The sequence below is a fragment of the Lepidothrix coronata genome, unplaced genomic scaffold (assembly GCF_001604755.1).
Source record: "Lepidothrix coronata isolate B3197 unplaced genomic scaffold, Lepidothrix_coronata-1.0 Scaffold14, whole genome shotgun sequence".
Classification (NCBI taxonomy): domain Eukaryota; kingdom Metazoa; phylum Chordata; class Aves; order Passeriformes; family Pipridae; genus Lepidothrix; species Lepidothrix coronata.
This window is the reverse complement of record NW_016690194.1, coordinates 561406-584470: the sequence shown is the minus strand read 5'-3', so window position 1 is coordinate 584470 and position 23065 is coordinate 561406. Positions and strand designations below refer to the sequence as shown.

The following is a 23065-nucleotide window of genomic DNA, read 5'->3' as shown; positions in this document are numbered from 1 at the left end:
AGCTGTAACCATTAATTAGTAACTGAAATAATTTAATTGTTTTATGTTAAAAAAGAACTATGTAATGTCACAACAGACATGGAATAAGTAGAAAAAGCAACTGCATTCAATTTATGAATGAGAAGATTACAATTGCACTCTGAAAACAAGTAAGGTTTATGAAGCGATCAGAATAGAAGACAAATATTTTAACCTGTTTAAGTAAGATAAAGGTTAAACTTATCTCTATACAGAAAATATTACTCAAGTTACTGAAACTGGAGAACCAAGGTCAGGGGAAAACTGACAGCTACCTGGAAGAAGAGAGTAGAAATGATACAGACCAGACTTCAAAGGAAGAGCTGGTGCAAGAAGGAGTACTGCTACTTATCACAGTAAGTATTATCACAATACCTGGATCTTGCCACGCAGGTTATAACATCAGATACACAAGAGGTATTTTAACAGGATTTACTTGATATACTGTGCAATTCCACTGAATCGCCAAGGATTTTCAACAATATTTTTTTACAGTGGTACACCATGAATAGAATCTTACTTTAGCACCTAACTAAACAAATTAGTCTACTTCGGAACTCCTTATTCATCAACATTTGACTTATAGACAGTATCTTAATTTTCAAAAAAATCTTTCTGCAGAGGAACGGTACTCAGCAAAAATCTTACTTGAAATATGCATGCATATTCTTTTTATCCGGGCAAGAAACTAGGTATTTAGCTTTATTAGCTAAATACTATTATTATTATTATTATTTAGAGAGAAATTACATATTAACATTCTTTTCACATGCAGTACAATTGTGTAAGTGCTAATGAATATTCATGGCAACTAACAGTGAAGCTGTCATCTTATTCAACAATGAATGAAGTTATCATAATACTTGCTAATGGGTGATTTTGCTCATTACAGTTACTTTTGAGAACAGAATACCTTTTACTCTCCCTTTTTTTAATGTTCTACGAACTTGGGAAAACAGGCAAACATGAAAGGTCTGAGAACTGCCATGTACAGTGACTCCTTATCAGATGACAACAGAAAGAAGATATAATGCACAAGTATTTAAGTTACTAAATTTCAATCACCACTTGAAAGTTATTCTTGAAGAGATAACTATATATGCCTTCTTTTTATATGTAGTGCATCAAAATACCATTGTTCTTTACTTTGGATGCTACCACACTTGCCCAAACATATCTGAAAGATGCTCACCTCTGCAGAGATCCAAGAAAAGTAGAAAACTGGATCTATTTCATGGTTTAATAAGTTATAGTCTTGTTTGAAAGTAGGTATATAGTAGATATATGCTAAATTAATAAAATCATAGAATCATAAAATATCCTGAGTTGGCATTGATCAACAATGATCATCCAGTCCAACTCCTGGCCCTGCACAGGGCCAGTCCCAAGAATCACAGTATGCCTCAGAGTTTTGTCCAAACACTTCTTGAACTCTGTTAGGCTTGGTGCGGTGACCACTTCCCTGGGGAGCCTGTTCCAGTGTTCAACCACCCTCTGGGTGAAGAACCTTTTTCCTTATATCTAACCTAAACCTCACCTGACACAACTTCATGCCATTCCCTCAGATGCTATGTATTCAAGACAGACACATACTGATTAGGCTCCATATTTCTTAATTATGTGGTGAATATTTCAGAAAAATAAATAATATTTACATTTCAAATATTAAATTATAAAACACATATTAGTGTATTCAGTGAAACTTTTCACTGATTTAGTATGACGAAGTGATCTGTCTGACACCACCAAGACAGTATTGTTGCATGATGCGCTATAGCAGTTTGTTAAGTATTTAGCCGAAATAAGGAAATAATATTCTATATACTGTTACTAAAACTGCTTTCAATTTTGCAATATAGAGGTTTTCTTATTCAATATTTCTAAAATAAAAAGTATGTGCATATGGAAAATGATGTACTTCACACTGATCAACAGATATGAATTATTATATTAAATGTGTTGGGAATTTTTTTGCTGCAGAGTAGTCCGATATAAAACTAAGCACTTTTTCTTGGGAACAAGTATATGGCAGCCATATATATAAAGATAAGAATTACTGAAGTCTTCGTAAGTCTGGGAGAGAGACCTTGATTCTTTCTCCGTATTTAGACCAGTTCAGACCTGACACCAGACCACTGCAGGAACTACAAAGATTGTTCCAGAAAACGGAATGCACCAAAGATCAGCTCTTGCTTAATCTTTTACATTTTTCTTTCAATCAAAATTACCTTCATTTAGGTGAACACTCAAAGAAAATCAAAATTCAAACCTTTACAAATGTCTTGAATTCTTCTACTTTGTCACTTGTGAGCAGCAACTTCTTCTGTACTGTTTCCAAAGCCTCTGCACTCTGTTTAGCCAAGCTATGTAGTTGATCAGATGTAGCAGTCTCAAGTTCAGTCATAGCAGATTCAGTCTCAATGATTTTGCTCTCTAGTTTGGTAAGCTTGAGATCCTGAAATACATCCGCAGAGACACAACAATGCTATGATAAAAGCTGATAAGGAGTTATGGTAGATCACAAATGTATGAACAAACTAACCTCCCACATCATGATTAACATCACAGAATATTCCACTTGCAACACATAAAATGTAATTTAATGGCAAAAAGTAATCTCATTTTCAGTCATTATGTCCATGTTTCAGTATCTAAATTTTAGAGATGCGACTGAATCAGAAGAGAGAAAAAGATTACTATTATTCTGCTCTTTTCTCCCTTTCTGTATTTAAAAAGTCTAAGCTGATGACCTTGCAACTTTTCATTTGAAAGAAAGGTATGAAAAAGTTCCACAGTGCAGCCATCACAACTCTAATTATACCTTTTTCTCCAACTCATCTTTAGCCTTGTGATACATCTGCTCATACTGAGACTTCTCTTTCGTAGCTACATTAAGTCTTTGTTTCAGTGAGTCAATGGAAGTTTTTTTGCCTGAACAGTCTTCAGCCAGTGCCTTTACCTGAAATAATGAAAGGCCAAGAGCATTGACTATCAAGATGTATAACTAAAAAATTAAAATAAAATCAAAACTAAGCCTATCTATATTACATTAACATACTTCTGCTATATAATTTTATTGAAATACTTTTTTTCAGAAATTACAGTATTTATTAAATCTCTACTGCTGATCCAGTAGAGACCAGTTTGCACACAACCTTTTAACATGAGTTTTGACTTGTATTAAGTCAAAACTTATTGTTTACATATATTCTATATATATCTGCAGAACTGTTTGTTTATATATATTTTAGAGTTACAGTGCTTGCAAAAGGGAGCCATCCACAACTGCTACTCATTTCTTCTGTTAGAGGTAAAAACATAATTCAACCAAGAAAACAACTGTCTACATGTTAATAGTCTGTAGAGCTTCCTAGATAATTATTATCTAATGCAAACACTGATTTGGGGTAAAATGAAAAAGACCAGTGCTCCTGATAGTATTAATAGATCATTCATCACTCCTGATAGTATTAATCACAAAGTTTTCCTGACAATATCGAGTAACAGGGAATTTCTTTGATCTTTTGCTGAAGATAATGTAAAATTTATCAAGCTGATTTTCCACCCGGAATAATCAAAATAATGCATGGGATTTGACTCTCTGGAAATGCAGTGCTTAAAATACTCAAAGGAGAGCATTAAAGCACATCATTCCATTCCAAATCTTTTACCTAAAACCAAAACCACATATTTCTCTCATGTCATACTTTAGCTTCCCTGCTTACTTATGCTGTCACTTTCTGGCTGTGGTTTTCCTAATAACACCTTATCTTTGGCATGTAAGGTAAGATAGTAGCTCTCTTTAGAGCTGAAAGTGCTATATGACTGCAAGTAGAGATAATGTTTGTGATATTCAGTAAGCACACCCATTCTAGGCAAACACAAGCAAATTAGTAAATTGTTTATTTCTATTTTGGGATTGCAAGAGGTATAACCTCACAGACAAACAAACATTATAATCTTTTTCTGGCATTAAAGACCGAAGTCCAATATATCAGCTGGATAACATAGAAATATGCCAAAGCATATACAAGTTCTCCTATCTTCAATGAAATCACCCTAAAATTGTGCAGGATAAAATAATTTGCTATAGAAGTCAAGCATTACCTACACAGATACAATTACATTAAGCTAAGAACTGTGAATCATTCATAACACTGCAGTAGAAAACAGATTAACATATTAAAGCATTTAACTACTATAGCCAGGAGAGATGCATGAACTTCATTAGCATATGTCATGTAAAATCACCCTTGTTTCAGGTCTCCTATATTTTATAAACTTACAGTGCATAAAACTAAATCCCACTACTTACAGCATATTCTTGCAACTGTGTGTTCTGAATACTTTAATATTTAATTACACCTCTAATGAAGATACATTAAATTATGCTGGATTCATTCAAGCTATCACCATATACTGATTTCATACAAATCATAGTGGAGGGAATTACACACTTTAATGAACTATATCTTGTTTGCTTAAAGCAATATATTGATTTAATATGTATAGTGTGTTGAAATAACTTCTGTAAATCCACTAGCTTCCGTTTTTCCTAAAACTAGGAACTGCAAGAAAGAAATACCTTTCTCTCAAGACTTTCCAATGTTTCATTTGAGGTTTTCTCATTTTCTTGACTTGCTTTCAGATGAGACTTTAGGTCTTCTATCAAATGTCTTTTCACAGTAAAGTCCCTCTCCAATCGAGAAATTCTACAAGGAAAGAAGTCAGACTCATGACACTCAGAAAATTTTCTTAATATGCAATTAATGCAGCAGACAAACTATTATTCCTGTAGCTTTAAAATACTTTTTCAAACAATAGCTGATGCAATTCTTGCAATTTCCCCCATTCTCAACTACTAAACCCAGTTTCAAACTCTTATTAAACAGACCTATTTCTAAATATGCAATATATTTGTGATTTGCTTTTTGCTTGCTGAACTGAAATCACAGTAATTCTTAAACTATTATTAAAAAAGACAAAAGAAACCTGCTGAGCATGCAAAACTTAATAATTAAATTCCTTTGATGTCTCAAGCAATCATTCAGACACTATTTTGTATAAAATTATTTTCAAAAGAAAGTGAAATGGGGAACTCTCCTTTAATCCAACTAATATACAGAAATAGATGAAAAATCTCTATCCCTATATGTCAGATGAGATAAAATGCAAAACCTAGAAATAACATCAGCATTTGTCAGAAAATTCTCTGATAAATAAAAAAGAAAGTCTCACGTACCACAAACTAATCAGTTCAATGAGAATGCCTTATACAGTACTTCCATGATCATGATACAAATTAATATTGTAAATATAAATATAATCAATACCTGAATATCTTTAGACATCTGGATTTTTTTCTAATGAAAGCAAAAGGATTGACGGCAATACGTTCAGGAATACAACATAGTTAATACAATGTCAATACCATGTTAAAAAAACACCCAGGAAAATAGTGCACCTAAAATTTTCTTCAATCTGTTTCACTCTAATACTAATAATGTTATTTTGGTGACTATATATTACAGCTTACGAAAAAACAGTATCTGTCTTTTCAAGAAACCATGACATCCAATAAGTATTTTGAATTTAAAATCTTACGGTGGAAAAATTCATTTTCATTTTGAAACAGAAAATAAACAATGTACACAATATAACCACTTTAAGCACTGTCTATTTTTCACATGAACTAATTTCAGAGAAGTAAACTGCATTCTTTCTACAATTAAAAAAATTAGAATTGTTAGAGGAGTTAAATTCTGGACAGACAAAAAATTCACAGATACATAAATAGCTTTTTTATACTTTTTATAGTAATATCATTGAATAAAAGATTTATATCAGTTAAGGTAGGTAGAATAAAAATCTCAGTTGCATACTTGACAATTTGTGATTTTAAAAATGAGTAGTAAACCTTAATCATTTCAAATAGAAACAAATACAACTGTCTTTTTGAACTTTTTTAATGAAGATAAGAGTAGCTATTTAATCTTATTTAAGCATCTGAACCTTGACATGTCTCTTAGCCCCTAGGCAAAGAATTACTGAATTTGAAAGACTGTGTTTAACAGTGCTGAGGAATTCATTTTGACTTACATCAAGGATAAAAAGTCTACTCTAGAGCCTTAGTTTTGATTTAAGTTATTCTTACCGCAATACAGATATTGTAGTTAGTTAGTCTCTTATCAGTTTACAACTCTAGCATGTACTGCTGCAGTTTCTAAAAAAACCCCTGTACCAGTCTGCAAGACTGCAATAAAAAGAATACAACAGTCTCCTAGAAATCTAAGAATGCTAAACATTGTAGCAATTTTACAGCTGTCACTGGGTGGCACCAAACACAATGGATAGAAAAGTGACCATACTTTGCTTGTAGTTCCCGAATCCGTTCTTCTTTTTCCTGAACTTCGTTTTTTAGGGACTTAATGGTGGTCGATTGCTTAGTGATTTCATTATTCGAATTCTGTATTGAAAAATATAAAAATATAAATAAAGTAGACTGAATATGATCGCAGTCAACAGGAAATTTGGAAATAATGAGCCGAGTAAACTTTCATGTATTTTATGAAAGTTCTTAGAAATTAACTGGTGCAAAAGGAACATTCTTACTTTCTAGAAACACTTAAGTAGAAGCACATTCCTTGGAAAATATGATAAAAATTGAGTACTTTTCCATTGTTCTAATCATGTATGATTAATGTATGTTCCCCAGGGTACCTGCAAGCCCAGTGCACCTATAACGACTGTATTTTCTCTTGGATGACATAGATGAAAAGGTAACAGAAAAGAAAACTGGATCTTTATTTGAACTACATCTTTGAATGGTATAGTTCTACAGCACAAGGGGCCTACATCTACATAGCAAGAATGTCCAATAATTCCTTTCCTGTGCTTTTACAAATACAAGACAATCTACAAGAGTGGTTGTTTTTTTGTCACTTGAAATTCAAAGCACAAGACAGAGACATTTCCATTTGCCTGTACTAACACAAATTCTACATTTCAGTAACAAGCAGGTATGATCCTAATATTCAGGCATATGTAATTCCAGTGAAGGAGAATTATACAGTTGTTGGCCATTCCTCATTGCATATAGTAGTAAGAAAAAAAGTGCCTCAATTGCTCCATGCAAACACACATGTCATCTACCCAAGATGTAAATACAGAATAAAAGAATCAGTGTACAGATATAAAAATATGAAATTTAACTAAGTGGCCATCTTAGCAATCTGAGTATTTGCATTGAATGCCGTTGCTGAAAATGGCACATCAAACACATCGCATAGAGAGATTTCAGAACTCCAAAAGGTGTTGCTGAAAGATACACACATGTTAAGCATAAGCACAACATATATGTGTGCATCTACGCATACAGGTTCAGAAGCTGTACAACAGCTTTTTATTCACTATGTATAAACAACAAGCAAACAGATCAGATGCTGTAAACAAAGATACTTCGGTAGAATTTCTCTGCTCAGTGCAGACTGGTAATGCCTATTAACATTAATGGGAGTATTGTACATAACTCTGTGCCTCTCAAGGGGAGTATATATTCTTGTGTGCATTGTTAGATGTAAAATATTGTTCTTAATAACTTGTCTAGTCTATTTAGTATTATTATAATGTGAGGTATAACCAGATAATTGTTAAAATGACGTATGCTAGCAGAATATTCCCGAATTTCCTGAGACCTGCTTGTGGAGGTTGAGCTTCATTAATGTAGAGCACAGCACCCTGTTACACAGTTACACACAAGATGTGAACTTGAACACTTGGGTGGGCCTCTGCACATGCTCAAAGGCAGAGACATATGATTGTGGTATTTCGCTTTCAAACTCACCACCCACACTTAAAACATTTATTTCTATTGGCAAAGATACCAGGAGCCATTACATACAACATAAACACTGCAAAGATAGCTCTGAGGAAAAAAAACTAAACAACAAAACCAGGTACTTTGATATTTTGAGCTATAAGGAAAGCTTTTGCTGCTTACACATTCAGATATTTCAGAGAATAACTTTGTATCTCCTTTTTAAGTAAGATAGATAGTCTGGAACAATAGTTTTATTCCAGACAAACAACTTTTGCCAAATTCTTCTCTAAAAAATGACTTGTAGAGCTTAAATTAGCCTTAGATAAAGTTAGGAATTTTAGATACTTGATTTAAGCAGCTCTTGAGGCCCTTACAGTCAAAACTCTCATCCAATTCAGAAAGCAGCGAATTTACTCTATTACTCAGCATTTGGGGGTCACAGACTATTTTCACCCTAAATACCATTTTGCATATATGGCATATTGTTTCATCAAAAATCATAGAATCACAGAATAGTCTGAGTTGGAAAGGACCCACAGGGATCACCAAGTTCAACTCTTAAGTGAATGTATGAGTGTAATATATTTTGAAAAAGGAATTAAAAGTCATGCTAGTATTTTGACATCAGATTTATTGATGCTTGCTAAACGTTTCCTTTCCTACAGAAACGAAAAAGCCTTGTATTTTTCAGCTATTTATTTTGCTGTTCAAATGTAGCAGACAAATAAAGTAGGCTTCTAGCATGGGTGTTACTCTCAAACTGTTAAAAAAATAAATCCCCCTTTTTTTATTTTTCTTACTTGCATAGAGCAATTGACTATTAAGTTTCTGGATAATGAAGATACTCATCTGAAAGGTATAGCCCTAATTAACAGAAATTACCACTCACCAGCAAAAGAAGCAGATTAGTCAATCCTAAATGTAAAAACAATAGTCAAGAAGTCAGTGTGTATGGTTTCAAGATCTCTTTCTCATAATTAAAGTAGGTGAATTTATGTGCCTTTGCATGGCTACTCCCTGCTGGCCTCATGTCTTTATCAATGTGACCTACCTTTACTAATCCTTGAATTCAGATGTTATGCATCCAGAGTGGTATAGCCAAGATCTGTAATACCATGATTGCCATCAAGAGCTTAGAGGTCTGAGCATTACCAACATTTGTGCACTAGCACAGCTAATCCAGTATTTAGGGCCAGCGATGTTGCCCATATAACATGGCCTTTTCTTCTACCTGATCCCTTGGCAGATGTCTTGCTACCCTGCCCTTTATTCTAGCAGCAAGAAACTGTACTATTTTGACCTTTTCTCTTTCCTCTACTATTTAACAGAAAATGATAGGAAAAAACAACTTTAGGACGTTCTGTTGCACATATATTTCCTCCAGTGAGAAGAGGAAAAGAATTAATATGTTTGAGCCAGGCCACCTGCTGAGAAAGCTTTCAGAAAAACACAGTCCAGTATCTACACCATTCACATGTAACAGAATCACAAGAGACTGAACACTTATATAATGAATAAATTAGTATTTTCCTACCAGATAATCTACAAAAATACAAATTTAAAACAATAAGTGTTTCTTTGAAGACAAAACCAACAGTGACATATAGGTAGCATAACACTGTAACATAAGCTGCCCCATCAGATCAAATTCTTTGCTCCCCTTTCACAGATAGCTATTGCTTTTCTCTTTGTTAAAGGAAGAAAGGAATCAACACAATACTCACTGAACTAATTCCACAGCACCTTACAACCAGATGTATTTAATTATTGTGTGAAAACCCAGCAAGATGCCCTGTCTTGCCTATTTGATCTGCAAAAATTATTTTAATTGTAACTTTTAGTTCTCCTGCTTATGAGTACATTTCTACTTACCATCAAAGGCAGTCTAATACCTCAGTTGCTAATCATTGGCTAAGATATATAAATGATAGGCACATGTGAGTATAAGTATGTCTGCTTGACCCAGTTATGAACTACTGTTCATATAAATTATCCTCAGTGCTAGATAATATGTTCTGTCACCTTTAGTTTGCACTGCAGCTGTTTCATCTCTAAATCAATGTTCTTTGAAGGAGCTGGTGTGGCTTTACTCTTGCCAGCAGTTTGAGACAGGTGTTCTCTCAACTTTAATTTTCCTTGTAAATCTTCCTTCTCCTGTTGCCACTTGGCCAGGTTGGAGGTCAACATCTGTTTTACAAACAGAAAAAACAATCACAGTTTCATCCTTAAAATATTTCTGCTTGATCATATGAGATGCTTCTCCAGTCCAAAATTCAAGAGGAATGAAACAGTATATATTGTCTGTAATTATATTGCATAATTGTTGGTTGAATTCTCTAGTACAGGCAAAGATCAAACTCAGCAGGAAAAAGAAGTTTTTTAAAAGGCAAAATAATTCAATTTTGACCGAATGTATTTACTGGCTTTACCATGACAAGCAAAAATCATCATTAAAAAAACGTGTAACAGTGGTTACTGGTGAAACCTGTTTACCTAGAAGCTCTCTGGCATTCAGCAATTATTTCTACACAGAACATGAAGAAATACCAAGTTGTCTCAGACACCAGTGCATATTAAAAGTGGTTAAATGTCAAATCCATTTTAATGGTGACCACTGTAAGCTCACCTGAATTGCTGTGTTGACAACTGCTATAAAATATACACCCTTCTCTTGGCTTTTGTTTTGATATTTGTAGGGCTTGTAGAGGTTAAAGCAATGTGTACCAGCTGCACTAAATATCTTCTGGTTGGCTGGTCTTTACTCGTGTGTTATTTCATCCCTTTCACATACATGCACCATAGCCAGAGAACCACATACTCCATAACCTTGACTCTAGGGCTGAAGTACTTAAGTGCTAAAAGACAAGCTGGAGCAGGACAGGATAACAGATGTTAGTTGTTTATTCCACTGGGTAGGTCTTACCACCCTATACTGCAGCCAAAATGCTTCTCATTTAGCAACATAAATGCTAAGTCCAATTAGCAGACAAGCCTTGTTAGGGATTTAGTTCAAATAAATATCATGAAAACAAACTCTCAGTCTTGTTGAACTTGATCGACAACCAACAAGATTTATTCAATCTTTGTACCAATATATTTCATGGAACCCCTTATAGAGCTAATGTTTTAAGTAATTGTTTAATTTAAATAATGTCGAATGTTGTTCTGCAAAAAGGGAACTGAAATAATCTCCATGCTAGTGGTTAGCTTTCACAAAACTGTTCAGCGGGAAGCCAACAGTGGCCCAAGAACTCTCTGCTCCTTAAAAGGGTAACTACAGTACTATCTTATTATTCCAAGGAAGACTGTAATACAGTAATTTAACACAAGGAACAATTGTACAAAATGAAAACCCTTCTGTTGTGAAGAATTCTGATCAGAAATCAGAGAAGATATGACAGCCTGAAATGACTAAATGTGTGTTTGATTATATGCTGGTACAAAAAAAAAAAAGGTTGAAAGAAAGTTAAAAATAGTATTCTCTTTCCAAGTAGCTTACTATTTAACTAAAAAATTAGATCTTATACTGTTTAACAGTATTAGAAAAAAACTTGTCATGTATATGTATTTATATATGCAACACTCCCTGATAATGCTGAATAACCTGATAACTCCCTGATAACCTGAAGATCACATATATCCAAATAAAAGAAAAATTACTTATAGTCATATTTATTCCTATTAAGAATGACAAGAGAATGCTTGTAGATTTTGCATTAGCTTAAAAAAAATACCATGGGTATGAGAAACTGCATTCTGTATTTAAAGTTAAAACTCTTAACAGTATTTTTTCCGCATTCATTAAGCAAACTTATTAAAGTCACTGGGCATTTTACATATGTATCTGAGGTAAGCATTGCTCTTAGTAAAGGGGTTAATCTTGCCATTCCCTTCTGTGTCTGCTGTCATTATTGAAAAAGAAATAGATAGTGTCAATGTATTTCTGAATTGACTATTCCTCAATACGATATACTATTCCCATAATTAATACATTCTCAGATTAAAAGACAAAATGAAAGCTACTTCAATAAGCACAGCCAGTAGTAGTACAGAAAGACATAGTATAGAAAAATATAAGGATTATGTTAATTTGTCAAGTATAACCAATATTTCTACATGCAGAATTTCATGATTCAGTGTCTCTATAATAAATTATTCATAAAAAGAAAAGCAAGAAGAAAAAAATATAGCTAGATCAATATCTCTGTTTAAAACTAGAAATGCCCCCATATCTGCCCAAGAGAGCTTGTGACTCTCAGAAGTTTCTTAGGCTACTGCTGCTGCCAATATGCATCAGTTCTAAAATGTCCTGATTGCACTGGCCACATTCTCAAAAATTATAGCAAATATATTGAAAAAAGATAAGGTCTTCATGGGATGAGTGCTAAAGAGGACAGCTGGTTGTAGAATTTATTTACAGATGTAGAAAAAAAGAATTTAAAATAAGAATCTACATAAATTCAGGAACAGTACCAGAATGACAGGGATGAAGTGAAAGTAACACATGTACAAGGCAAACACCCTCAGCTTGCAAAAGCAGGCAAACATGCAATTGCAATCAGAGATATCAAAGAGGTTGTCTCAATACATCTGTTGACAATGTAAATATGCTACAGCACTGCTAATTCTATTCCATTACTCTTCTATTCACAATACATTGAACGGCTATGTGAAAATCCTATATCAATCTATGTGCAACATGAAAAACAGCCCCCATGCCCTAGGAAAATATTTATGCCTAAAAGATATTCCTTGCATTTACTTACTTAAGAAGCAAGTTCATTACCCTGCTGTTCCTCACCACTTGCTACATTTTAGGTCAAGCCTTTTGTTATTTTTTCTTTTTTAGACACAGTGGAAGTTTTGTGTGTGTGCTACCATGCATGCAAATCCTGAGTGACAGAGTAAAAAGAATTTACTCCAGGGGAAGAGGTCACCCGGACGAAAGGCAGAATCTTAAACACCAGCTAGACCAGATGTTGATAAAGGCAGGCTACTGCTGTTCCTCTACAGTGTAGAGGCCTTTGTCTGCTGCACCTCCTCCAGAGTATTTTGGCTTAACAGATGTTTATAGGTTCAATATTTTAACATCCATCTATCTTAATCTCCTTGCTCCTGGTATACCCATGACACTCTGTTCTGCTGTTCACAAAGGAATAAGTGATGAAATCTCAGTTTCTGCGTACTCAGTGTAACACTTCCACTGACTCAGCAAGGCTTTTCACCATAAATGCTCTCTCAGAAAGACAGCTATGTGGAAGGCCAAATGGATTAACATAGGAAGTTCCTGGAATGGCCTATTGCCCCTTGGCATCACAACCACCCTGTGAGGGCCTTTGAACTCAGTTTACAGCAGTCACCCTCCTACTGCAACTGGCATGTATGAAAATAACATTTCTGTTAGTAGGGGCTGACTGCACTGCCACTGTTGTAACACAATCCCATGCATTTATATTTGCAAAATATATCATATAGAAAACATTTCTAAGCAAAATTATAAAACAGGATGTAAATCAGGTATTCTTGAAAACCTTTTTAAGCAATGACATAAACTTGCTTCACTACCAATTTTGTAATCCAAATATAGCTAATATACTCAGATGTGTAAAAATCCTATTTGCTATGAAGCTTCCCATCCTAAAATCCTGGCACAAGAAAATATTGCAAGAACTGTTAAGAAAACTGAGGTTAACACACTCCTTTTCTCTAAGACTTCTTGCTACAGTAGGCAATAAAATACATTTGCTATATGCATAGATTCTATACCGGGTTCTATTAAGATTTAACACTTTCTGTGAAAGGTTTACAGAGAACTCTGTTTTCTCACAGTTTTAGCTTGATTGTGAAAAACAACAAAATAAGAAGTACTTGTTGTACACATAAAACAAGTAAGAACTTTTCAAATCATACTTGGAGGCACAGAGTTAGGTATTTATGACTTTACTCACTCAAATGTTACTATAACATAACGGTAAACATATTCACAATATCCAAGACAAATTTATTATGTCAACCCCATTAAACTTGGTCTTTTTTTGTTCTCTTGAATCAAAACTTTCCTCTGCCTGACGAAAAAAAAAAAGCTAAAATTAATAAAGATGGTATGTAGCTGAAAATATGAAAAGATATATACCAGACTAAAAAGCTAACTGTGCTGCATACTTAATGTGATCATATAGAGAAAAGGCAAATAAGTCCAAATCCTCAATCTTCTCATGCAAGTGCTGTAAGTGGTTGATTACTTAGTATTCTAGACATGAAGACAAAATATCAAACAGAAGTCTTTGGTGATTTAATATCCTAACCCTAAACTGAAACAAATACAACCCCCAAGGAAGACAAACTTCTAAAATGTGGAACATGTTTGTCATCTACTCTCCTGAAATTTTAGTAAAATCTACCAAACCACTTAGTTGTAATTTTTTTTCAGCAAAACACAGTTATCAGCAGCCGACTATGTCACAAAATGTCAAATAAATGAAGGTAATATAGAGGACTTTTTGCCAGTGCTTTAGCTAGTTGTTAGACTTCAGTAGCCTTTAGAGACCATTAAGTACCCTTTGGCTAATTGGCCAATGGTAGATTAATCCTCTTTTTATTCTAGCAGCACTATTTTAACACCCTTTGCACTCAGTCAGTGTACTATCTGAATGACAAAATAATATTGTGCATGAATAATAAGCAGAAAAGTTAAATTAACATTTCATGTTTCACATGCCATACCTATGTGTCAGGGAAAAGAACTCGCTTTAAAAGCCACTGACATTCAACTTTTTTAAACAATCTGGTGTTGACATCTTACTGAAGTGAATCTTCCTAATTATTGCTAATAGCCTATCAAGGAAAAAAAAAAAACCTTTCCTTGAAGTGCAGTTGTCTGATATAGATGAACACAGCTCCAAAGTGCATAGTAAAGACAGGCATGACACTTGAGGTGTGCTACATTATTATGAGGTCATACTAAATATGGTTTGCAATGAACAAAGCAGCTTTTAAGGATGTGTAACGCACTGAAAATGTCAATCTCTCATGAAGTGTTTAAATTAGTTCCCAGAAGAGAAATACAGACATCAGCCTGTAGATAAGAGTATTTTACTAAAGAAAAACATTTGTCCTATTGATAATGGTAACAGAATTGCAGTTCATCTGCTTTATAAAAGCAATGTTTACATTGCTGTTATATACAGAATTGCCCTTTCACACATACAAATTATAAATTCAGCTATTATTGGGAAAACAGTTACAATCACTAACAAAAACTCCTGTCAAAGACTCTGAGTGTCTTCTTAACCATGTGCTAGTACTGATCAATCATTTATAAATGGTTATTTACTGTATAGCACTTCAGAAACAAGAGCTTTACTTGTCATTTTAATTCAGCTATTTTATAGTTAACTTACAGCTAAATTTATTCTACAATGTATAAAAGCCTAGCATTGCAACATCTGGCTATGGTAATTTATGAAATAATAAAAAAAGAAAATCCATAAAATCAGTCCAGATAGGTACTTTTGTCTTTCTCTTTTTAATTTTTTTTGTATATATATATATATATATACATATGATCATCATCATCACAAAGATAAAGACCAGAATACATAAATCTACTCTAGAGAAATACACAACACTCATGTATGAAGGAATTGGAGTAATATATTCGGGGCCCAATTCTCCAAGAAATCATCTGCTCCTCTAAACAACAGACAAGTCTCAGTACAGAACCGTGCATTGTGCAACCAGTGATCTTTCAAATAAATTACAGAAAATAAGAAAAAACTTAATAATAATATAAGTAACAGTTTTTAAGATTATGAAAATGCTTCTGAAACATGTCATCTGTACAATGATTACACCAATTCAAAGGTAAAGGTTCTAACCTTCAGCATTCTATTTTAGTCTTCATTTTCTATCACTTTCATTTCGTGTCATATCTCTGTACAAGTAAACATTGCTGTATCCCATGCCTAATTTCTGTATATATTAACACTATATATCACACATACTAAAGCAGATGCAGCACTCCATCTCTCCTTGCAAATTTCAAAGGAATATAAAGACTATTAACTATTTATTTAACATTACTTACATAAGTCGTTTCATTATGATCAATTATATGATCACAACTATGTAATTTAATTTTTGTAGTGACAGAGTTTCCAATATGGAGATGCAAACTGCCAGAATATACAGATGTGCAGTACATTGCCTCCAAGGCCTTAACATTTCCAGATAAAAATTATAGAACTTTAAAAATTATTATTTCTTAAAAACAAAAATATTCAGTATTACACTATATTGTACTATATGTTACATATTTAGTTTAGATTATTTGAAGCATTAATATCTACCAGGCCCAACACAGTACATGAAAATGTTTTACTATAAATAAATTAAAAATGACAATATAACCAGAGACGTTTCACAACACTTTGCCCCATCTGAAAATATCTCAACATTATAGCAAGCCAGTTGTGAAGATATGGCTGAAGTCCAAACCCAATGTTTTCATGTACCCACCATTGCTATTTAAATAAATACTAGTTAAGTTGGGTATTCCAATACCTCACGTGCCTGTGCACATTACCTATTGCTATATACAAGCAAAGACTTCCAGCTGATGCAAAAATTTACCTCAAGATTTCCATGGCTTTGTGCTTACTAGGGAATTTTCAATACAAGACATGGAATCCATGTGATCTTTTGTAGTTAGGACCAGATTTTACTGCACAATCTTCTTCAGGACTACCCAGTATTTATCAGATTTTCATCAAACACAAGAGTTGGGGCAAACTCAAAAAGCTAGAAATTTGAATTTTTCATCTAGGGTCAGGGATAGTGCTTGCCATATTCCCCCTGCTTAATCTTAACACATCTAAGCACTGCAAATGAACTACTTGCATGAGAGCCAGTCAGGGAATTCCACAATCCCTACAACTCATTACGAATTTAACAGCAGCAATACTAAGTATTCATATGTTTCAGATAACACATACAAATATGCTGCACTAAAACTCATTGGGGGAAAAAATTAATAATGCTTCCATCTGTTTTCTGTATAACTCACATAAAATAGAGAGAAACCAAAATGAAAATGCTATTTTAAATACTGTTTTTAAACTTTCTTTGATTTACCCAGTTAGTTCCAAAGCATACAGCTCTATAGCTTTAAAAATTAAAGTTATTTTTAAGAGAATATATAAGCAAAAAAAGAAACAAAACAGCTGAAAAAATGGTGAAATGTTAATTTAACCTCTCCTCATTTCCATCTGTTTTAGAGTGAACCATTTTCAACTGAAATATTTCTGCTTCTCAAATATAAGTGGGCAGGAAATCTGTGCTTGTAGGGAAAGCTGTTCCATCTCCCATACTCCTCTTTATATATCATTTTCCTTTTTTTTTAATCTCATATTTTCAATTGTTAAAGAGCATTCTCTTCCATTTTATGTTGAGGAAGTGATAGAACTGTTTTAAGATAAAAATTACTAAAATGTAGGTTATAGTTATTGTCAGAAGTTGGTTGCAATATTCAAGGAACAAAATTTGTACAGATAGCTCTATGCTTAATTTTATACAATTATTTAAGAATTTCACCTGTAACTGCTTCAAATATCAACAGAAGATAAAAAAATGTCCTCAGAAGGTTGTTTGGTTTTTTGTTTTTTTGTTTTTTTTAATGTAGAAAGCTGTGTAAAAGCAAAACATTTTAAATATGAACTGTATTAACACAGGTAATGGTAAAGGTCTATGTTGTCATAGAGCAGGAGAAATATAGAAATAAACAACAAAGAGTTGGGAAAAAAGTGTTAAGCACCTGGAATTTTCCCAGTCATACAAAGGTGACATTATACAAATATTTATTTATTATTTACATTTTTATGTAAGAAAATAAAAACATACTGCTGGCCACTTCTGAGAAGTATGAGAAAACTGATGACAGACATTGTGGGGAGGGTGCAAAGACAGGAATATTTTTCAAAACAATGAATTGCATTTAAAAATTACCACTACAATGTACTGCATATAAATTAAGGTGGTAATTCATCCCTGGATTCCTGTAAATGAACCCCAACAGTCTTATCTTTAATTTGTAATTCATGTTATCATTGGAACTCTTGCTAAAATTACAGGCATAAATTAACAGTTTTGGGTAAAATATCACTTGCATTACTTATTAAATATCTGAAGAGATCATCATAAGAAAAAGACATGTTTTCAGTCTAATGTATAAAGTAAAATATACTTTCCCTTTATCATTATGATCATCAATACTATGACTCACTTGGGCAATTAATTATTTTCACATACATGAACAGTTTGTGGACAACACTGTATTTGCACCTAATCCCTGTAATTCTGCATCCCAGCTTGAACCAGACCTAGAGCTGTTGTCCCTTAGCATTTCCCTCATTCTCTTCTGCTTACTTCACCAAGATAAGAGTATAGCCAAAATCATACCTTTCTCTTTGGTGTACATAATACTCTAAACACCACAGGACCACATATGAATCTGCAAATGAACTGAAAACTGTGGACAGCTTGGCCACCAAAAAGTAAATCCTTTTCCAGTGCCTGTGAATCTTATGAGACTTGTTATGGCTAGTCATACAGTCATACACTACTGAGAAAGGAACTGAAGCTCTTGGCACATTAGGCATCAAAGGTAGCATGGAGTGATGCAAAATAAATCTGAACATGACACAAGCTACAGGAACAGTCCATGATTACCTTATTAATTCCCAATTAAGCTTTAGGAGAGCAAATCAGATTGTGCAAAACATTAGCAAGAAAGCACATTCTTCTACCTCCTCTAGCAGCAACTGAGTCCACGAGGTTCAGGCACTTTAGACAAATGAATATGCTGTCAAATCTAAAAAACTCCTCCTATTATGTTACAGAGACAGTACATCAGTAGGGATGCCATAGAATCCTGTAAAACAGCACTCATTGTCTGCAACAATGTGGAGGGGGTGTGTCTAAGGCACATTAAAATTAGAACAATCCCAAGGAGGGAATGCTGTAGAGAAATTTTTTTAAAAAGGAATCTCAGGTGTAGTTCCCTTTCTCAGAAGTAGTCTTAGTTGTAAAACTTCTCTACTGTTGTTGAAGATGCCTTAGCTCTTGACTCCTATTCGTTTATGCATAGATAGAAAGACAAAAAAAAAAAAAGCTACAAAGATATCTTGGTGTGCGACAGGTAAGAAAATAGCGTCTAACAGGAAACCGGTGCTTTGCAGAAGACATAACAGTTCTGAACTGGTGAAGCTGAAGATTCCTCTTCCGAAATCCAGAGGAGTTCAGAAGAACTCTAGCATATGTTTATTTCTGACATTGTTCCCTGAAGGACAAGATGTGGGAACTATTGTTACGGTTCTGCTTTCTGATCATTGATAAACCTTACTAGAAAGCAAGCAGTAACAAGCTGCACGGAGGAAAAGGTGAACTTTGCGTCCAAGGAGTAGAAATTTCCAAGGACTAGCTGCTAGCTCCATGGTTCAAACTCTTCAGTATTAAGATATGCTAGTTATTTACAAAAAAAAAAAAGGCTTTTCATTAGAGAATAAATAGACAATTCCTGAATACTTTGGTGTAACTGCAGAGAAGATTCTCCTGGCAGCCTTCTGCAGTTCTTTAGTGCCCTCGGAGAGAAAATTTGCCTTATACATATATATCTGGTCTTTCCTGAAAAATGAAATCCATTCTCCTTAAGGGATACAGAAGCACCAATTGACCACTAGCTGTTTTAAATAATCTTTTATGCCTGGGGAGGTGGGTATTACACTCCTTCAGTCTTTACCATTAATCTGTTATCTTATGTATTTCATTAATTATAGACATTCAATCTTTTCTCATAGTTAGTATGTTCAAAACTTACTAAAATTCTTGTTCCTTTCTTCCAATATGTTTATTTTGTATGTGGTTTCCAAACCAAGATACAATATTGCACAGAGTGCCTTGACACTGCTAAGTAGTACAACAAATGTCCTCTTTAATAAATAATGCCTGACAAGCTGGCAATGGTTCTGCTATGGAGAACAGTAGTTTGACAAGCTGGTGGCCTTCATGCTATGAAGTTCCATCATCATGTTCCTAACAACAGTATTTGTTCAGTCTGTGGATCTTTGCAAAATAAACACACGTATCCACAAGGCAAAACCCCCACAAAACCAAGGAAATAAAACAAAAACCAACCAAAAAAAAAGTCACAACTCAACCTGAAATCCAACGAACTAAAATATTGATTTTTTTCCACACCTTACTGAGTTTGCATCTCGTATATGTTAACCTTGAAATGGGAGAGATAACACGTAAAAATAAATGCATCATGTATGTAAATATTTTTTCATGACCAACAAGTTTTCTCCCCTAGGTTTTCTGTATTTTTATGTACAAACATTAGAAAAACCTCTGAAAAAGTAGAGAGCAAGAACATTTCAGTGGTCATTCACTAGTGATTTTGCAATTAAATCTTGATTTTGTCTTGTGGGATTCAAACTAAAGAAATTATCTTAGAGAAACAAAAGAAAATCCTTGTTATATTTGGAAAAAAATCCCAAGACTTCCAAACTCAAAACTATCACTTCAATAAAACCTGTTTCTTCTTACTTTAACTAATAACTGATTTTTGAATCAAATATGTAGATACTTTTAAAACAATTTTAATGTTTCAGATTGAAAAATGTTTGCAAATATAAAAATAATTTTTTCCTTAATGGCTAACTTTAAAATTGTTACTGCTATAACTGCTTTAGACAGACAAAAAAAAAACCAACAAACTAGGCAGTGCAGCTTTTGGTGTCTTTTTTATACTTCAAAACAATTTTTTTTAATGAGAAGGTGCTACAGCCATTTGCAGATAACAGACAGTCTATTGCTGAAACACTACCTATAAAAATGTCTGGAAAAGTGACATTTGACCCTTTACAAATAGATAAATAGTATATGGAAGTGTGCTTTTTAATTATATATTTTAGTTTTCAATATTTTTTACATGACACGCTTTTGATACTAGCAAAAATGTGCAGCCTTTTTCAATCATAATTTTTAAAGAAAGAAAACATGTAATTACCCGTATTTTGACAGTTTTATCTGTAGAAACAGTCACACACCCTTTCTGATCACTACTGCTTACTGAGATCTTAATGACAAACATGAATTGCTGCACATCTCTACATGCAAAGGGATGCAAGAAAACTTAAAATTCTTTAGAAGATCTAAGCAGAGTTTCCTGCTTGCAGCTGTACAGGAATCATCATTTCACTAGAAACGAAAATTATAGTCTTGCAATGCTTAGATCACTTTCACTGACTTAAAATCTTGTTCTCCTAAGTGACTTAAAAACCTGAGAAAAACAGCAGTATGACTACACTACATGGTGTTCCTAGTGCTAATCACACTTTCTTCAACACCTAACGCAAAACATAGACATTGTTTTAACAAATACCACTTGGCTGACCAAGAAGATAGGATGAAGGAATAAGAGAGTCACGTCCAATTCCTCATGGATTCTCAGCTTGGATCCCGGTTTTTGCACAGTTTACCTTATGAACATGATCCGAGTGACATTTCACGAATTCCTGGATAAATGTTGCTACGCTCTGCCAGCAGAGAGACTGGCTGTGTCATGCACAGATCAATAACAGAACTGTATTTCATAGCCTCAAAATCAAAAGTGCTTCATCTGGCAAAAGCCATGGCCCTTGAGAATCTGGTATATATATAAAATGAAAAATGTACACAGGATGACTACTACAAAAGCTGCTAGTGTAAAGACTAGTCTAGAGCTACACAGTTGAGGACATGTAAATAAGAAAATATTTATTTGTACATATAAAAAAGTTTTTCACTCCTACTTATGAAGAGTATAGCAAATATCATAAACCAGCAGCTGAATAATAAAAGTAAATTTAAACTTTCATGATTCCTGACAAGGAAATAAACACAGGACCATGCAATATTCACAAACTTTGGAGGAATTTACAAGAAAACAAAAGTATGTCTTGAACTGTACTCAAAAATATATGTGATAGTGGTCTGCAGTAGAATACACTCTAAGCTGTAGTAATGCCTTCCTATCAAAATTATGTTCATTGAAAACATGCTTTTATCTTTTTCAGAGTAACTACTCAAAGTAGAAATCTTGAAACCGTAAATCATCATATACTACCTGTAGTTTCAGTCCTCAATATAGACTTCCCTAAAAAAATAATTGAAATTTATGTCTCCGACTGCTTAGTTTTACTTATGATTATCCAACTTTGGTAAAAGAACTTGTAAAATTTATATCTTCAGGTAAGTGCAGCACCTGTAGATTCTTAATTGAAATTACTTTCTATCAGAATGCCTTTCCCTCACTTTTCTGTAGTAAATTTAGTTTTAATTTTTTCTGCCAAAATTTATATTACAAACAATACTTTGAAAAATAAGTATTTTTATTCTTTTGAAGCCAAGCCTTTGACAAAATATCTCAGCTTTAGTCTTTTATCAAGATTTTGACTTAAAAAAAGATTAATCTACCTCTATGCCTCCAACTGAAATTAAAAGCTTTTTCCTTTAAAAATGTCATTACTACCTCACTGAAAACCTGTTTCTTTATGCTCAACCTTACAGGTGGAATATGAAAGAAATATTTTTAAAAGAAAATCATAATTTATCTTTTTCTCTTCTGCATTTTCCTTACCAAGTTACATATTACCTAAATTAATGAGCTTTAGTCTTCTCTCAGCTCTGCAATTAGCAATGTTAAACGGTTGTACAGGGCTAATGTATCCTAAATTCTGTGTACATTACACCACAAAAGCTATTTTTTCTTCCCTGCATATCTTCTGCTCAAGACTACTTCTCTTTAAATGTTCCTGTTGTATATTGTGGAATATGTATTTCCTTTGAGTTACTTCCTTTATTACAGTATCTATTTTCCACACTCCATATGTATATGTCTTGAGTGGTGATATTTTCCTCCCCTGCCTCATAATTTCTCTTCCTTATAACCTGATGTTTGAATGTCATTATAACACTCTTCCTTGTCTAAGGTACATCCTTATAAAACAGCAGTTTGACATATCTTAAATTCATTGTCCATGTTTACATCTCTTTTCCACAGCACTACTAAACCCATTTTGGCACTCATTACAAAAATACTGCTGCCCAGCTGTGCTCTATGAAGTACATGCATTTCTTCCATCAGTTCTTCAGATAAATGAACAGTGTTACTGAAGTTGAGAACATACC

At 33.6% G+C, this 23065-nt stretch overlaps 1 protein-coding gene across 26 annotated transcripts in view; it reads right to left on the bottom strand.

Moving 5' to 3' along the window:
• CNTLN (centlein) overlaps window positions 1-23065 on the bottom strand; it is a 272029-nt gene that overhangs the window by 30455 nt on the left and 218509 nt on the right. For all 26 annotated transcript variants that reach the window (XR_001873367.1, XR_001873366.1, XR_001873371.1 and 23 more), the window contains 5 exons: window positions 9860-10024; window positions 6387-6484; window positions 4604-4730; window positions 2840-2977; window positions 2288-2473 (listed from right to left, as the gene is read on the bottom strand). Coding sequence is in view for 19 of the 26 variants with exons in the window: in XM_017806135.1 (XP_017661624.1) it covers window positions 2288-2473; window positions 2840-2977; window positions 4604-4730; window positions 6387-6484; window positions 9860-10024 (714 nt within the window). In the remaining 7 variants the exon portion in view is untranslated. The remainder of the gene's footprint in view (window positions 1-2287; window positions 2474-2839; window positions 2978-4603; window positions 4731-6386; window positions 6485-9859; window positions 10025-23065) is intronic.